Source organism: Cervus canadensis, chromosome 18, assembly GCF_019320065.1.
Source record: "Cervus canadensis isolate Bull #8, Minnesota chromosome 18, ASM1932006v1, whole genome shotgun sequence".
Lineage (NCBI taxonomy): Eukaryota > Metazoa > Chordata > Mammalia > Artiodactyla > Cervidae > Cervus > Cervus canadensis.
Genome location: NC_057403.1, coordinates 7,165,317 through 7,184,440, shown reverse-complemented (window position 1 = coordinate 7,184,440; position 19,124 = coordinate 7,165,317). Strand labels below are relative to the sequence as shown.

Genomic DNA, 19,124 nt, shown 5'->3' with positions numbered 1-19,124 from the left:
TTTTCTGGATGGTGTGTGTACAGGAAAGGAACTGTCTTCTAGAGCCACAGCTTGGCTGATAGATTATTCATGAATTTTGAGCTCTGTTCCTCCAAGTGAGATATATAAAGTTAAGCACATCCAAACATGCTGTTACATTATCAGATTAAATGTATTTCGTTTCCTTTTGAAGGACTGTGATAAGCTGAAACAACAAACTGAGTAAAGTTAGAACTGAAGAAATGCAAGAGCTAACCATTTGTGATCCTGAGTGGGAAAAGAAGACTCATGTCCCTTCACAGAGGGGAGTGTATGTTAGTGTTAGCTGCTCAGTCATGTCTGACTCTTTGTGACCCCATGATCTATCCATAGGATTCTCCAGGCAAAAATACTGGAGTGGGTTGCCATTTCCTTCTCCAGGGGATGTTCCCGACCCAGGGATCGAAGCCAGGTCTCCTGCATTGCAGGCAGATTCTTTACCATCTGAGCTACTAGGGAAGCCCAGAGGGGAATGCACCACATTATAACTTTCAGAGATGAAGTGCAACAGAGACGCCTTCCTTTCAATTAGTCACTGATATCAAAACTAGGCGTTTGATTCCAGGTGTACTGTCCTAGAGTGTACACTATGTATACAATTTGATATATCATGTTAAAATTGTGACAGAAATCTCTAAAAGATTCATTTTCACAGGGTTTATTTGTTATTTGCTTCATGCACTTTCTGATATTTTGCTGAAGACGTGCCATAGTTGGTGTGTTCAGAGTTTTATTTCTACATGATTTCCTCTGACAACTGATGAGGAGGAACATACCACTGACCCATTTATTGCCTTCAGAGGTCCAACAGTTTCTCTCCAGTGTGAACTCTGACACCTACTGAAGTCTTATTTCTGGGGAAGGACTTCTCCACAGTCATTACATTTCTGCCAACTATGACCTCACGACATCTGTGACCTATGAAAGCCCTGTTAGGGTCTATCTTTCCATGAGAGGCTTTCCCAGTTTCTGCGTTTATACTATTTGTCTCAGTATACACTCGCCAGCCATACAAACAGCTAGAAGGTTTTATTCAAGGGTTTTCCAGCTTGATTGAATGAGTTTATTCCTGTGTGTCTTTTGTGACAAAAATATGATGTAATTGACCACTGAGGGTGCTACCACATTCACTAGGTTTCTCTTCTATGCAAATTCTATTATCTGCTGAGGGTGCATATCTTCCCCCTGGCTGTCCCACAAGGGTTATGTTTTCATCTTCTAGGGACTTATCACTGTGGGATGGAGTCTGAGTTGCCACAGAAGGCATCTGCACAGTCACCGCACTAACAGGGTTTTTTCTCTGTACCATATCACTTGGACGTGAAGGGCTGGGATGCTTTGAGAAAGGATTTTCCAACTTGACTGAGTCACCACGTTTCTCTCTGGCATGTAGCATCCCCTTGTGATACACAAGGCATGACAAGTGGGAGAAAGCTTTCCCGCAGTCATTGCAGCCATAGGGTCTCTCTCCTGTGTGAATTCTCCGGTGTCTGTTGAGACATGACTTATCCCTGAACGCTTTCCCACAGTCATTACACGTGTAGGGTTTCTCTCCTGTGTGAATTCTCCGGTGGTTAATGAGACCCGACTTGTGTGAACAGGATTTTCCACATTCGGTACATACAAAGGGAGTCTTTCCAGTGTGAAATCTCTGATGTGAGATGAGGCAGGTTTTCTGGCTGAAGCCTTTCCCACATTCAGTGCATACATAGGGTTTCTCTCCAGTGTGAGTTCGCTGATGTATCAGGAGATTGCCCTTCTGGATGAAGCCTTTCCCACATTCAGTGCATACATAGGGTTTCTCTCCAGTGTGAGTTCGCTGATGTACAATGAGATTGCCCTTCTGAATGAAGCCCTTTCCACAATCGCTACATATATATGATTTCTCCCCTGTGTGAGTTTTCTGGTGTGCGTTGAGCTGCGATTTCCAGCGGAAGGCTTTGTCACATTCCGTGCATTCATAAGGTTTTTCTCCCGTGTGAGTTCTCTGGTGTTCCACGAGCCTGGACTTCCTGGAGAATGCTTTGTCACACAGGCTGCACCCATGAGGTTTCTCTCCTGTATGAACTCTCTGATGATTAATGAGCCGAGACTTCTTGACAAAGCCTTTTCCACAATCGTCACATACGTAGGGCTTCTCACCTGTATGAGTTTTTTGATGGATAAGCAGCCGTGACTTCTTAGGGAAGACTTTGTCGCACTCAATGCATGCATACCGTTTCTCTCCTATGTGGGTTTTCTGGTGTTCAGTGAGTCTAGACTTTCTAGAGAAAGCTTTCCCACATACACTGCATCCGTGGGGTTTTTCTCCTGTGTGAACTCTCTGATGATCGATGAGGCGGGACTTCTTGATGAAGGCTTTCCCACATACAGTGCAAACATGATGTTTATTTATCTGTTGAGTTCCTAGACACGTAATGATCTGAGAATTTGTGTTCATAGGAATTCCACATTCAGGAAGCTTACTTTCACTGTGAAACTCCTCATGCTTTGCATGGAGGAAGAATTTCCCATCTACATTAGCCTTACCGGGGTTCTTTACTTCATAGTTTCTGTTCTGGCTGATTGAACTTAAGTTTGATTTCAGTGTTTCCCCATGTAAGTAAAGTATATCATGATTTTGCCTTAAAGGACAATGACTTTTGCTCTGATAAACAACGTTTCCAAGTGCATTATGTTCATGACATCGTTCCATTCTTTTTGGACAACTTTGATTTTGCAAGTCCTCCTGTAGAAGACAGTCATCTTTCCTCATTTCTAGGAAAGAAGAGAAGAATGAACCTTCCCATGAACTTGGTACAGAGTGAAACTGCTTAACAAATGCCTTTGGGTAGGTGGGCTCTTTACAGACAACACTATGACCTCAGTTTAAAGAAACTCCAAGTAGAAAAGAGAACCCTCCTACATTGTTGGTGGGAATGTAAATTAAATTGGTGTAGCCACTCTGGAAAACAGTATGGAGGTTTTAAAAAACTAAAAATAGAGCTGCCATACAATCCAGCAATCCCACTCTTGGGCATATATCTGAAAAAACTATAATTTGAAAAGATACATGCACCCCTATGTTCACAGCAGCAGAATTCACAATAGCCAAAACATGGAATAACCTAAATGTCCATCAGCATATGAATGGATAAAGAAGATGTAGTACATAAAGGAATACTACCCAGACATAACAAAAGAATGAAATAATGCTATTTGTAGCAACATGGATGGACCTAGAAATTATCAAACTAAGTGAAGTAAGTCAGAAAGAGAAAGATATGATATCACTTATATGTGGAATCTAAAATATGACACAAATGAATTTGTCTATGAAACAGAAAGACTTACAGACATAGAGAACAGACTTGTAGTTGCCAAAAGGGAAGCAGTGGATGGGGAGGGATGGATTGGGAGTTTGGGATGAACAGATGTAAACTACTATAAACAGGATGGATAAACAACAATGTCCTCCTATATAGCAGAGGGAAGTATATTCAATATACTGTGAGAAATTATAACGGAAAAGAATATGAAAAAGAATGAAACACTTTATAGCAGAAATTAACACAAAACTGTAAATCAACTATACCTTAACTTAAAAAAAAAGAAACTTCAAGTAAATATGTTTGTTATTACCTGGACAAGGGTACAACACAGTAATATAATAAAGGGTAAAATAGGGCATAAATGAAATTAGAGCATTCAAAATGAGCAAATAGAGATTTGGCTGATTTGTAATTGTGAACTTATAAAGTATGCTGAGATAGTAAAATAAAATCAAGTTCTTATGAGGCTCAGACAGTAAAGAGTCTGCCTGAAACACAAGAGACCCCGGTTCAATCCCTGGGTCAGGAAGATCTCCTGGACAAAGAAGTGGCAACCCACTCCAGTGTTCTTGCCTGGAGAATTCCATGGACGGAGGAGCCTGGAGGGCTGCAGTCCATGGGGTCACAAAGAGTCAGACATAACTGAGTGACTAACACCTTCACTTTTATTATGAACAAAGATAGAGGGCTATTTGTTTCCAAATGATGTGGCACACTTTGATACATCCATAAATCTTTATTAAGTTATGGCTATGTATCAAGCATTATGCCAGTGATGAAGAAGTAGAAACAAAGTCCTTATTGTCACTGAGCATAAATTCCAGTTAGGGTAAAACTGATTATTAAAGCAACAATTAAGAAGGCAGGAGCAAATTGTGAAAAGTGGTTTGAGGAAGCAATAGAGAACCAGGTGGAAAAAATTAGGATATAATCTAGAGAGAGAGAAAAAAAAATCTAGAGAGAGAAAAAACAAGGTTCATTCATGGTTGTTATGATAAATGTAAGGAATCAAATGTTACTCCTGATTACCTGACTTAGGCCACTGGATAGATGAGTAGTGGTTTCTAATGAGATGGGGACTATCATTGAGGTTCACAATGTTGCTAAATCAAGTGTGCATTTCAAAGCATATCAACATTCAGGTAGGTTCTGGATATTCAAAGCAGACATGAAGAATTCAACTGAATATACAGATCCTGATAAAGGTCCTCACTGAAGACAACACTGTGGGAAACATTTGTATATTAATAAGGATAGGGGATAGGATGAGATATTTGGAAAAAAGTGTAGACTGAAAGTAGATGAAGGCATGGGTCAAAGTTTATAGTTTTTGTAACATTAAGACTTTGGGTTTTTTTTTAAATATGTATTTATTTATTTATTTGGCTGCGCTGTGTCTTAGTTGCAGCATACAGGACTTTTTTTTTTAAGTTGCAGCATGTGGGATCTAGTTCCCTGACCAGGGATCAGACCCAGGCCTCCTGCATTGGGAGCTCAGAGACCCAGCCACTGGACCAACAGGAAAGTCTCACGACTTTGAGTTTTAAAAAGCCCAGTGAGGAGCAGTCAACATTGACTATACCAACACTGATAAAGGAAATAAGCAGTCCTGTACTTAGGAAACTACAAGGGTTTTAGGAACTCTAAACCAGGGTCAAAGACCAAGATATATATGTATCTTATATCATAAATTCATACTAGGGAACTGGCATCTTTTTCTTTTACCCTTTGTACATGTACACATGCAATATCCAAATTGTTCCCATTTCATTGTAACAATCCCTAAGCCCACCTCTTGCTACTAACAGCATTTTCTTTCAACAGCCTACATATTCATCCTGGTTTCCATCATTTAAGGAATCCTAAAGGACCACACTACTGATCTCAGGACTCTTGACAGTTCACCTGCCATTTGTCTCAGAACTACTGGATGTACTTAACTACAGCTCACACTACTGCCACCCAATTAAAAAGTAAGACTACGTATCCAAGGATAATATAAACCAAGCTCACAATGCCACCACTATACCTCAATTACAGCTGACCCTTGAACGACATGGGGTTAGGGGTACAGACCCTCCTCAAAGTCAAGATCCAGTTTAACTTTATAAAGATCAACTTTGTAGACGTCCCTCTGTAGTCAAGGATTTAAGCAACCTCAGATAGTGTAGCACTCCATTATGTATTTATGGAAAAAAATTCCACATATAAGTGGACCCATTCAAACCTGTGTTATTCAGGGTCAACTCTACTAACAAAGACCAGAACAGTTAGTCTGGAAATAAAAGTTATATGACCAACATTTACTTTACTTATCCATGTACACATTCTACTTGTTCCTGTACAACTACCTCCTAAAACCGGCCTTCAAGGAGCTTCAGGCTAATCTTTCGACAGTTCCCTCAAGACTAGCATGTTTCCAACTTCACACTTTCATTCTTTGCTCTCCATCATCTTTACTCAAATCCCAGTTATGCCTTCTATATATCAGGCCATTGTGTTCTCATTCTAGGTCTTGTAAGCTCTATTTCCCCTATATTTTAGGGTGGGGGATGCTGGGTAGGGCTGGTCACCAGAAAGACCAAACCTTGATCAGATGTTTGGAATTTTCAGTCTCACCCCCACCTCCATTCTCCAGAGAGGGGAGAAGGGCTGGAGACAAAGTCAGTGATCAATCATGCCTAGGGGGATGAAGTCCCCATAAAAATAACAAAATTACAGGATTTAGAGGGCTTCTGGGTGGCTGAACACATGGTGGTGATGGGAGAGCATTATGCCCAGACACGTGGAAGTCCCCGCCCCTTCCCCACACCCTGCCCTGGGCACCTCCTTCATCTGGCTGTTCCTGACTTAGACCCTTTCATAACAAACTGGTGATCTAGTAAGTGCAATGGTTCTCTGAGTTTTGTGAGCTGCTCTAACAAATGAATTGAACCTGAGCGGGGAGGGAGTCTTGGGAAGACCTGGTCTAGAGCAAGTGAGTCAGAAGCACAGGGCACAACCTCGACTTGTGTTTGGAAGTGGAGTTGAAGGGGGGTGTCTGGTGTGATGGAGCCCTTAACCTGTGGGATCCGATGCTTTCTCCAGGCAGACAGTGTCAGAACTGAGTTAAATTGTAGAACATTCTGCTGGTGTCAGGCTTCCCAGAGGGTGCTAGTGGTAAAGAATCCACTTACAAATGCAGGAGATGCAAGAGACGCAGGGTAGATGGCTGGGTCGGGAAGATCCCTTGGAGTGGGAAATGGTAACCCACTCCAGTATTCTTGCCTGGGAAATCCTATGGACAGAGGAGCCTGCTGGGCTACAGTACATGGGGTCGCAGAGTCGGACACGACTGAGCACACAAACATACAGCTGGTGTCACAGAGAACTGCTTATTATGGGGAAAAACCCAACACACATCTGGTGTCAGAAGTGCTGTGAGTGTAGCAGTGGTGTGAGAACACAGGAGAAACACAGGAAGACCAAGGCTTTCCCAACACAGATCTATGAAGAAAAAATGGAAGGTTCCAGAGACTGCCTTAAGGGTTTATCTTTCCTCCCTCCACAATTTATATGTTGAAACCCTATCTGCCAATCAAAGATGATGTGAATGTTAGGACTGGAAATAAATATTATCCAAAGGGGCAAGAAGGTGCAGTTGTCAGAAGACAGTGCTAAATATCTTGGGACTTCCTTGGTGGTCCAGTGGTTAAGACTCCATGCTTCCAGTGCAGGGGCCCCAGGTTTGATCCCTCATCAGGGAACTAAAAATCTTCCCTAAAACAAGTTCTGACTAAAAAACTGTGTGGCCAAAATTTTTTTAAAAGTATTAAACATCCCTCATCAGAGACAGGCATGGAAGGTATAATTTCATAGCAAGGAAATCAGAAGGAACAGTCAGGGATACAGTGCTGGGGGCAGGACAGGAAGATTTGAGAATTCTAAAAAGAAACTTAAGAGAAAAAAAAAAAATCAAGACCAAGAGGAAATAAACAGGAATGAAATCCAAGAAGAGAGACACTCTTCGACACACGTAAAAGAAAAAGAGCTCTCTATCAGAGCGTCGTGGAAGCCTGGATTCCATGTTGTCAGACGCTCATGGCTGTGACATCTGTGAATGATGAGAATTTAAGTCCTGCGACCAACCCAGCGCTGGGGCTGTCACTCACCTGGACAGAGTCGACTGTGGACTTCGTCTTCCACAGGCCATGGTTCTCCTCGCTCCAATCTGGAGAGAGCAGCCGGCTTGCTGGCTTGATATCCTGTTCATGGGAAATGAGAGACAGACAGGCTCTTGACCTGGGTTGTGGTCTGCCAGCTTGGAGTTCTATTTTAGGAAGTACACAGTGTGTAGCTCAGCCAAGAGAAGGCTCATCTCTCAGGAAAGGGCACATCATACTCTCTAGGCTGGGACCAGGGAGGAAACTGAGACTCAGATACCACTTCAGGGCACCATGGACACTGCAGAGCTTTCAGAAGCTGAAATAAGAAAGGCCACTGACTGGGGACTCTCTGAGGGACCCGGAGGAGCCATCCTCACCCACGGACACCAGGTTGCTGTAGTTCTCCAGCATCACGTCCCGGTAGAGGGCCTTCTGAGCAGGGGCCAGGAGCTGCCACTCTTCCCACGTGAAGTCCACGGCCACATCCTCCAGCGTCAGCGATCCCTGTAACAACACAGTCCTGCTAGAGTGTTTCTCTGGTTACCATAACGGAAGGCATGTGACGGAAGTTGTTCTGCTCTCTTTCTTTTTACCATTTAGGCTACATCTATATACGGAGGTGTTTTGATTTTTTTTTTTAAACTACATTGTCACAGAAGCAAAATCTAACCATGTTCAGACCTGTCTCCCCAAATACTCTGTAACTGTACAGTCAACCAGCATTCAACAAATCAGAAGTTCCTATAAAAAGTCGTTTTAAATCCTTTTGCTAAACAAGAAACATTTGCAATATAGAGTTGAACCATTTGCTACATACGTAACTCTTTTTCTGAAGCAAGTACATATGTGCCAGGCATTAAGTATATTCTAGTGACACCAGGATGAACATAACACATTCCTATATTCACCATGAATATTTGTAACCATTACCAGAATCAACTATGAAGAAACGCCACACTGTAATTACAAGATACTACATACTAAATATGTATGTTAGGAGGAATAAAGACATCTTTCTAAAACATGTCCAAACAGTGAGAGACTAGGAAAGCACATTATGCAAACTAAGAAAATAAATAGCATCCTTCAAAAAACACACAAATATTTATGTACCTATGTACATTATATTTACATTACCAGTCAGATCACAGCATATCAGATACATTGAAGAGATAATAAAATGAATGGTAAGATCTGAAGAAATTACTCAAAATGCAGCACAAACATATAATGACGGACTATATATATAAACCAGAACAATAAATAGAGAGGATTGAGAGAGATCTCACATTCCCCAACTCAGTTTATGAAACTGTAAATACAGTCATAGAAGGACACTTTCCAAAGACCTAAGGGCTGAGCAAGATCCACCCACAAACATCTGCACAGACACAGAGGTAGACAAACTCAGTGACAGGAAGTACATATTCCTGCCTGTTTGATAAGTGATACCAGGGAATTAGGAAAGAAGGCTAGATGTACTTCTTAATCACTGGAGGTTTTTTTTATTATTATTATTTATTAGGCTACACCGGGTCTTCAATGCTGCAGGATCATTTACTTGTGGCTTGTGAACTCCTGGGCTTCCCTGCTGGCTCAGCGGTAAAGAATACGCCTGCCAATGCAGGGGACGTGGGTTTGATCCCTGGTCTGGGAAGATCCCCCATGCCTCAGAGCAACTAAGCCTGTGTGCACAACCACTGAACCTGTACTTGAGAGCCTGTGCTCTGCAACAATAGAAGCCACTGCAATGAGAAGTTCTCGCACTGTGATTAAGACAGCAGCCCGTGTTCGCCGCAACTACAGAAAAGCCTGCACCACAATGAAGACCCAGCGCAGCCAAAAATAAATAAAATTATAAAGAAAAAAAAGAAATGTTAAACATAAGTTGACAACAGATGTAACCCATAGGATACTCCAATCACACACGTTGTTCCAACATTAGTCCTTCAGTGTAGATCCCGCTAACAATATATTCCTGATGCTACTTTCCCTTGATGCTGAATTTAAATCTAAATTTATTTCTGCACAAGTCCTGCTTTTCCAATTTGTTATTTTCTATTGAATTCAATTGTGTTTTACAATCCCCCAAAAACCCAATTACAGAATGATGGAAGGAATAAGACAAGCCAAAAAGTTACCTGGTCCTTGATCATTTTCTTCTGATATTGAGACCTAGTCAAAGACTAGGATGTGTCCTGAGTCTCTTCTTGGACTGTCCTCAATTTTGGGTTAGAAATCTTAGTCCCAAGGCAGTGACGTCCCCGCAAGTGATGACGTCCAGGAAGGGAAACCCCCTAGTCACTTGATGTACCTTGTATCTTGATGTATCTTGTATCTTGATGTATCAGGGAGCCAGGACCTGTGGGGTGAAAAGTAAATTCACTTGTGAGTGTCCATTTCCTCAGGGCCCAGATGTTTCTCATTGACATTGTCACTGACCTAATTTCAAGGTCACTTGTCCCTTTATTTGGGGACCCAGAGGCTATTACATGCTAGAGCAATAAAATAGAAGATTGTAAATGTGTGGATAGTACTTCTTCCTTCTGTGAGGTGGCAGTGGGGTGACTGTAAAACGGGAGATGGGAAAGGAGAACCAGCACAACACAAAGCTCCCGCAGCAGGGGAGTTATCACAGGCCAGTTTCCAGAAAGAGAACATACAGACATGACGACCTGGACAGCTTTGCCCTGGAAACCATGTGTGCTCGTGGACCTGCTGAACTAGTCCATAGTGTGAAATAAACAAACAAAGGAAAACCAAGGGGAAAAAATTAAAGTGTATAGATCAAGATTATTATTTGTGGATATACCCATTTAGTGGGCTTCTCAGGTGGCTCAGTAGTAAAGAATTCATCTGCCAAGTAGGAGACACAGAAGACAAGGGTTCAATCCCTGGGTTGGGAAGATCCCCTGCAGAAAGAAATAGCAACCCGCTCCAGTATTCCTGCCTGGAGAATCCCATGGACAGAGGAGCCTGGTGGGATACAGTCCATGGAGCAGCAAAAGAGTCAAACATGACTTGGCAACAAAACAACAATAACCCATTTAGTAAAAGTATAAAAACAAGTTCAAGAAATGTGATTACAATAAAAATCACTAAATTGTACACTTAAAGCAGATAAACTGTATGATGTTTGAATAAAAAAGTTATTAGGAAAAAACTATGAGTAGAGCTCTAATTATTTGCTTACTAAAATATTTACAGGGAAATGCATAAGTCTCTGCAACTCACAGTGAAATATACCCCCCAAAAAGTAAAAAGGTGGGTTGATGATGAATAGAAGAGTGATACATGGATACACATACAATAAAGGAAACACAAAAAAATCATGATGATAAAATCTAGGTGACAGGTACACAGGAATTCAAATGTATAATTCTGTAATCCTTGATATACATTTGAAAATTTTCATAATAAAATCATGGGGGATGGGGAAGCCTGTAATAATGAGGCAGGGTGAGCAAAAAACAAATCTTTTCAATATAATTGCTCTTCTATGCAATAGAAAATTAAAAGTCAGTAAAAAGATCCAAAGTAAAAAGACTCCATTCACAATGGCAAAAAAGTTAAAAATCAAGATGGAGATGAGGGACAGGGAACCACACTCTTGTGTAAATGCAGAATCATAACCTGTTCTCAAAAGTGCTGACTACTTAAGCATTTAAATTCTATCTAAATGAATATACATATTGAGTGACGCCAGTCATTAATGGCATAGGTTTGTCTCTTGGTATGTTGTTAGGAATTTTTAAAAAAGAATTTTCACAGAAAAAAAAATTGTATGATACATTCATTATGAATATTTATGATAGGAAATTAAATAATGAGGTTAATTATACCAGTATTTCCACAGTTTACTGGAACTGTGAAAACCAAGCATAGAAAAATGAAGACTAAAAAGTAAACTTATGAAAACTTTTTAAAAATGTGACCATTGGAGAACAGAAATGGGGTAACAGAGATGTTACTGTACTCTTGTTAGAACAACTCTGAAAGGAAAGATTTACAAGTGTGTGTATGCACACACACAGTAAACAAGCAAGAAAGGCAAAATCCTCATTTTTAGTAGAAACCTTACCACTTTAGATGTGCTTAGTCTTCGGTCTCCAACAACGCTCTCATTTCTACCGGTCCGAGAGGAAAAGATACAAGAAGTCAAAGGCGATTTTACAAACGAAGCCTTGGACTTGAGAAACTGAAGGAGAAAGTAACGTTTGAAACACCCACCCACCCACCAGCTTCAGCTTTCACAAACCTCTCAATGACTGACACACCTGGACACCACCGCCCCCCCCACCCCCACCCCGCAAACATTGGATTCACCCCCAAACCTGCAGTAGACATCCAGGTTCGCTGACCAGGAGTCCCCCGATCCTGTCATTAAACCGCCTACTAAATCCCGAATCCAAACCAGACACCACTTTGACAAATATCATTCCCTGACGCAGTCCTCAATCACCAAGCACGGCAGAGACATACAAAACCCTGATTACGGATTTTCAATCCTTGATCTCGACTGGACTAAACACCAGAATCTTTCAGAACTGACTCCAACGTCACGCCAACCATAAAGAGCCGTCACCAACTCCCGCTGGCTTCCTCTCCCTCTATGGACAGCATGGCTCCACCCCACCCGGACGCGAACGACACCTCAGTCCTCTCATCCTATTCCACGCAGAGGATCCACACGCTATCCTGATTTTCTCCTGATCCCACCGCGACCTCCTCGAACCCTCACTTCCGAGAATTCTGTTTACTACTGCGCCCTAGCTGGACTACGGCGGCCGACTAGGGACTGCGGCATTTGTACGGAGTGTACGGAGCACACACGCATTTTTTTTTTTACCCCCGGCTTTTCCAGGGAGCTAATGTCTGCGCCCTGTTCGCCACGGAAGCCGAGGCTGCCATCTTTTAGGAATTACCGTACAGAAAGCCAGGCACAAGCACAGAAGTGACAAAAGCCAAACCACCCACACTTCTCTGCTCCTCTTTGCTCATTAGAGTCCGACTGTAGCCCGACAGGCTCCTGTGTCCATGGGATTTTTTTTTTTTTTTTCAGGCAAGAGTACTGGAATGGGTTGCCACTTCGTTCTCCAGGAGAATCTTCCCAACCCAGGGATGGAACTCGCGTCTCCTGTATTACAGGAGGATTCTTCACCCACTGAGCCAGCAGTGATTTGCACGCTCCTCCGCAAACTACATTGATTACCACCCAGAAAAGGGGAGGAGAGTAGTCACGAGCCAATGGGAAGAGGGAATCCAACGTCCGGGGAAGCTGTTTGCCCCTGATACCCGACTAAGCTTGAGCCAGTATCAAGGGCCGGGCTTTATGAAAACGAGAGTGCAGAAATTTTGTAAGGAAAAAATAAGATAACTCCGAGCAGAATAAAAAGTCGTAAAAGAAAGGAAAAGTAATCATAGTGTACTAGTGGTTGAACTGCAGTAGTATACAGTATATAGTAGTATATAGTATTATATAGTCATAAATAAATACTACTTGTAGTTCCCAGGTGGCTCAGTGAGTTAAATTTAAAACTACGGCCTCAATGCGGGAGACACAGGAGAAGCGAGTTCGATCCCTGGATCGGGTATATCCCCTGGAGAAGGGCATGGCAACCCGTTCCAGTATTCTTGCCTGGAGAATCCCTGGACAGAGGAGCTTGGTGGGCTACCGTCCACAGGATCAAAGAGCTGGACACGACTGAAGTGACTGAGGGCATGCGCGCACACACAACATAATGTAAACACCAAATCTGATCCAATCATAATTAAGAACTTTTTGGCCAACCCATAATATAACTCTATTGGAAGAATGAAGGAAAGGAAATGCTTGTGTGAAGACAGCTGTTCGTGTTTGTAAGAGAGGTGTTTTGAAGCCTCCTACAAATAGAAGAGAGACAATACCCTCAAATTAAAGCTCCATTATGGCTCAGTTGGTAAAGAATCTGCCTGCAGTGCAGGAGACCTGGGTTCCATCCCTGGGTCGGGAAGATCCCCTGGAGAAGAAAATGGCAACCCATTCCAGAATTCTTGCCTGGAAAATTCCATAGAGAGTGGAGCCAGGCAGGCTACAGTCCATGGGGTCACAAAGAGTCAGACACGACTATGCGACTTCCACTTTTTTAAAAAAAAATCATCATGTAAAAATTAACAAATAGAACCTCATTTGAAAAATGGACTTGGGAGGCCGGACTCCACCAAATATTTGGTATCTGAAGTATCCTAGAGTAGAAAAAACAGTTTTCCTTTAGTCAGTATTCCTTTTGCACAGCTGCTTTGGAAACAGTCTCACAGTTCCCCAAACAGTAAACAAATTTACCATATGACCCAACAATTTCACTCCAAGGTTTATATCCAAGAGAAATGAAGGCAGATGTCCAGACAAAAACTGGTACATAAATGTTTACAGCAGCATTATTTGTAACAGCCAAAAGTGGAAACAACTCAAATAATCAACTGAAAAAATAAAAATGTGCTATATCCATATAACAGAATATTGTGTTTGCATATGCTCAGTAGCGTCTGAGTCTTGGCAACCTCCTAGACTGTATTATTCAGGTATAAAAAGGAGTAAGTACAGAAACATGCCACAACATGGATGTACCTTGAAAGTTTGTGCTAAGTGAAGGAAGCCAGTTACAAAGACTACATATTATATGATCAAATTTATGTCCAGAATAGGTAAATCTAGAGACAGAAAGTATATTAGTGGTTGCTTAGAGAGGGGGAGCATGGTATCCAGTACCATCACTTCATGGCATAAAGATGGGGAAACAATGGAAACAGTGACAGACTTTATTTTGGGGGGCTTCAAAATCACTGCAGATGGTGACTGCAGCCATGAAATTAAAAGACACTTACTCCTTGGAAGAAAAGCTATGACCAACCTAGACAGCATATTAAAAGGCAGAGACATTACTTTACCAACAAAGGTCCATCTAGTCAAAGGTACGGTTTTTCCAGTAGTCATGTATGGATGTGAGAGTTGGACAATAAAGAAAGCTGAGCACCAAAGAACTGATGTTTTTGAACTGTGGTCTTGGAGAAGACTCTTGAGAGTTCTTTGGACAACAAGGAGATTCAACCAGTCAATCCTAAAGGAAATCAGTCCTGGATATTCATTGGAAGGACTGATGCTGAAGCTGAAACTCCAATACCCTGGCCAACTGATGCGAAGAACCAAATCACTGGAAAAGACCCTGGTGCTGGGAAAGATTGAGGGCAGGAGGAGAAGGGGACGACAGAGGATGAGATGGTTGGATGGCATCACCAACGCAATGGACATGAGTTTGGGTAGGCTGCGGGAGTTGGACATGGACCTGTCCATCAGGACAGGTAAGCCTAGCGTGCTGCAGCCCATGGGGTTGCAAAGAGTCGGACATGACTGAGCGACTGAACTGAATTGAACTAAAAGATGGGGAGAATGGAGGCTGAATTGATAGTTATAAATATCCACAATATGATTAATAAAAAGATAATCAACCTAAAACAAAAAAGCAATAATGGTGTAAGAAAATAAATAATTTATAAAATAAGAAATGAAACAATTCCCTTGTAGTCCAGTGGTCCACTGAAGGGGGCCAGGGTTAAATCCCAGGTTGGGGACCAAGGTTCCCAAAACCTCCACCACACGAAGAAAACAACAAAAGACTTATTAAATGTTATCAAGTAAAATAAATAAGCAAAATTAAAATGATATTTTTTCACTCTTTAGAACAGGCAAAGACTAAAAGATGGATGAGATATTTAGAAACCAGGCACTCTGATAGAATTAGACCTTTTTTTCCCCATATCTAAAATGAGGATAATATTTCTGTCCACCATTGACAGCTTTCATAATATTAAGTTAAATAAGAAAATTACTATGTTTGAAATACTCCCCTAGTCAAAAAATGTGCATACACTTAATAAAAATTAGCTCTTACTTTTCAGCTGGAGTTCTTGGGGGAGGACAGATTAGTAAGGGGACTCAACTAATATAACAGTTTTGGACAACCACCTGGAATAATCAATCCAATTCAAAGTTTTCATTCTCTCTGACTCTTTCAACAACTCCAACTCTAAAAAATTCTTCACTAGATAAATTATGTGGAAACATTTCAACTGAGATAAAGCCTGCACAGAAATTGCTACCAACAATTTCTGGTCTGAAAAAAAGTGTAAGCGTTGGTCACTCAGTAGTGCCCCACTCTTGCTCCTCTATCCATGGGATTCTCCGGGCAAGAATACTGGAGTGGGTAGTCATTCTCTTTTCCAGGGGTCGAACCGGGGATCGAACTCGGTCTCCTGCCCTGCAGACGGATTCTTTACCCACAGTTTCTGATCTTCTATTCCTTCCCATTTCACTACCTTCCATCTTAGTCAGAACAAAACCCCTCCCTATTAGCTCAACCCTCCCAGCAACCCTCTCACCATTCACCCTAGGGATGTCATCAAACTTCCACCCCCAACTTTGACTGAAGACCTTTTCCTTCAACTAAATGTGTTTCCTCTGTGTCCGCAGAGGCATGCTGCTTTCCTCTACCACCTTGGCTTCTCCAAACCCGGTACCGTTCCCTGAAATCGCTCCACCTGCACCCAGCTCCCTAAAGCAGGACTCCTTTTGCGGTACGAACATGCGCACCTTTTTAAATATGGCTGCGCCCACTGTGACGTTTGTAACTCGCACGTACCAGCGGCAAAGCGAAGGCGTACATGTTTGGGTTTAGTGTGCCTTACTAGAAGGACACCAGTATCCCGCTGAGATGGACTAAAGCATGCGCATTCCCCTTTGCAACGCTAGCGATTGGCGTAACGCAAATTTTGTAGGGCAGGAAAACTGGTTGTACGGATGGCCTTCCAAGATGGGTCCCATATATAGCAGCTATCAGGGTGCCGCCATACTCTTGTCATAGTATCTTTCTCTAAAGGACGCGAAAGCTAAACGGAATTTTCGTTGGTGGAAGGACGGCCCGGGGTGACGGTTGTCAGCCTGCAGACTCGGGTGCTACAGAGGATAAACTTGACCTGCGAGGTGGGACAGCCGGGCTTGTGACTCTGAAGAAAGTGATGGACTGTGCCTATTTCTACCCACCCAGCGGTGCGTGAAGAATCTATTAAGGGGTCTCAGTTTCGCTTTCTGGGAGCAGAATCAGGTTGAGCTTTGTGGAGATATGAACTTAGAGGTAAGGGCGGCCTATGGGGAGTCTTTAGGAGGAGCAAGCCCTGTTGGGCAGGGGATGCATTCCGTTAATGAGGGATCAGAAATGGTCAGGAATGAGGCAGCCCTGGAGAAGGGTCAGGGTATTGGAATGGCGTGGAGACAGATTTGGGGTGGCTTGGGGTTAGCATTTATGGGAGAGGTCAGTGACTGTGCAGTCTTGGAGGCAAACAAGTGTTTGGCATGGTTTAGGGGGTAGACACTGATTGGTATGCACTTAGGGGATAGGTCAGTGATTTGGGGCATCCTTCGGGGTAATGTTATTGATTCGGGGTGAATGACAGGAGGTGTTGAAGGAAGTCAGGAATTGAGGTTTCTTTGAGAGTGTGTCAAAGCCTGAAAACGTCTTCTGGAGGAAGATCGGTTCTTAGGACAGCCTTAGAGGGATGTCAGCGATTGGAGCTTTCCTGGAGGAAGGTCAGGGACTAGGGAGTCTTTGGGCATAAGTCAGTGATTGAGACGTCTTTTGGGAGGTTCACTAATGGATGTGTCCACAATGGCAGGTCTGTGATTCTGACGTCCTTAGTTGGCAGTTGAGTGTTTTTGGTGTCCTGGCTTGGTGAATATGTGGGATGTGCATAGCCGGAGGCTCAGTGGTCGGCGCTTCCTTCTGGGTGGCCTTGGAAGGAGGTTCGTGCTTGGGGCAGCTCTGTTTCCTGTCTTTGCGTCCCCAGTGGTCACTGAGAGTCATGGGGATATAGGTGTTTGAGTCTGGATAAACGAATGATAATCTATTAGCAGTCATGAACTATGAAATAGCCATGTGGTCCATATTTGGGGGATGATGTTGTTAGGCACTAATACCTAAGAAATTTATGGGAGCTGGAACTTGAGAGGTCTCTGCATTTTAGAGGACTTTGGTGTTTTAAAGCCCATTGACTTCTCATAGACTACATTACTGCCTTCATAAAAACCTGCTTTCCTCTGTCCTGTAAATCACCTTCTCCTCTCGCTGCATTCACAGTGCTTTGTAATGACCAAGATTTACATAAAATCTAAGGTAAAATGATTATTCTGAAGGATGTGGTATCTGCCCCTCTAATTTTCAAACTTAGTGCACATTTCTCTGGGATCCTCCCTTTTTTCATCCTTCTGATGCTTGAGAGGACTTTCCTACATCCAAAATCTTGGTAACCAGAAATACACATTGTTAAAATTTTGATATGTTTCCTTTTCCAATTTTTTTTAGGACTCATTACAAAAATGTGATAACAGTGCATAAATAGCTTATAATTTGCCTTTCTAAAGAAACTTCAAAACCTTCAAAAAAAGAAAATTAACCTTATATGGTAAAATTGTTCCAGATTACTGACTTTGGTACAAAGTCTTATTGATAACTGCGTAGTATTCTACAATGTGAATCTCCTTGCAGTGTTGACTGAAGTTACATTCTTTGCAATAATTTGGATAGACATGACTTTGAAATATTCTTACAAAGGTCTGGACACTGCTTGTTAAGTTTATGCCTAGATCTTATCTATGTTTGCTGCCATTGCAAATAGCTTCTCTTTTCTTTTGAACCTTCAGTTATTTTTATTTTATAGGTATAAAAGTAATTAACTTTTTTTTCTCTTCCATAGCCTTACTGAACTCCTTTTATTACTAATGTGTTTAAACTGATCCTTTTAGGTTTTCCAGGTGAGCAGGCAGAACACCTGCAGATAAGTTTAACTCAGAGGAAAGAATACAGACTTCAGATTTGGGCAGACCTAGGTTGTTATCCATATTCTGCCACTTACTATGCGAACTTGGGCATTTCTCAACCTATGATACTTTTCCCATTTGTTTAAAAAACTACCAGTACTAACTATTCAAATACTTAGAATACCTAGCACATCGTAAGTACCCAAGAGAGGTTAGCAAGCACTATTCCAATACACACACACACGCTTACACGCACACACGCTTACACGCACACATGCTTCCCAGATGGCTCTAGTGATAAAGAACTCACCTTCCAATGCAGGAGACATAAGAGACTTGGGTTTGATCCCTGGGCCAGGAAGATCCCCTGGAGGAGGGCATGGCAACCCACTCCAGTATTCTTGCCTAGAGAATTCCATGGACAGAGCAGCCTGACAGGCTATAGTCCATAGGGTCACAAAGAGTTGGACATGACTGAAGCAACTTAGCACACACACACATATATATACTGTTTCTCTGGATTTTAGCCTTTTAAAAATTTAGTTTAAAAAAAAATTTCTTTATAATCACCCTTCTCTAAATGTAAATTTAGTTTTGAATAAAGTTTTAGCACAATTACATAATTTAATGAAGATAGCTTTGTTGCTTGTGTTTCTTTCTTGTAAAACAGACCATCAGGTAGTATATGGTACTTTTTTTCTCTTTAAACTATCACGTTAACCTACCACCACATTCAAATAAAAACTCATACAGCTCACAAAAATATTATGCTCCCAGTTATAGTTTGTCACAGGAGTGAATTTC

At 42.0% G+C, this 19,124-nt stretch overlaps 1 protein-coding gene across 9 annotated transcripts in view; it reads right to left on the bottom strand.

Moving 5' to 3' along the window:
* Positions 1–19,124, bottom strand: part of LOC122420606 (zinc finger protein 432-like) — a 56,026-nt gene that overhangs the window by 15,816 nt on the left and 21,086 nt on the right. For 2 of the 9 annotated variants that reach the window (XM_043435914.1, XM_043435913.1), the window contains exons 4-8: positions 11,556–11,601; positions 9,616–9,836; positions 7,852–7,978; positions 7,481–7,573; positions 1,033–2,775 (exon numbers count right to left, since the gene is read on the bottom strand). In XM_043435914.1, coding sequence (XP_043291849.1) covers positions 1,082–2,775; positions 7,481–7,573; positions 7,852–7,978; positions 9,616–9,630 — 1,929 coding nt within the window. In that variant the 5' untranslated portion in view covers positions 9,631–9,836; positions 11,556–11,601 and the 3' untranslated portion in view covers positions 1,033–1,081. Of the gene's footprint in view, positions 1–1,032; positions 2,776–7,480; positions 7,574–7,851; positions 7,995–9,615; positions 9,837–11,555; positions 11,679–11,808; positions 12,344–19,124 lie in introns of those variants that run through there. The other 7 variants (XM_043435907.1, XM_043435908.1, XM_043435911.1 and 4 more) reach the window with 7 other exon arrangements.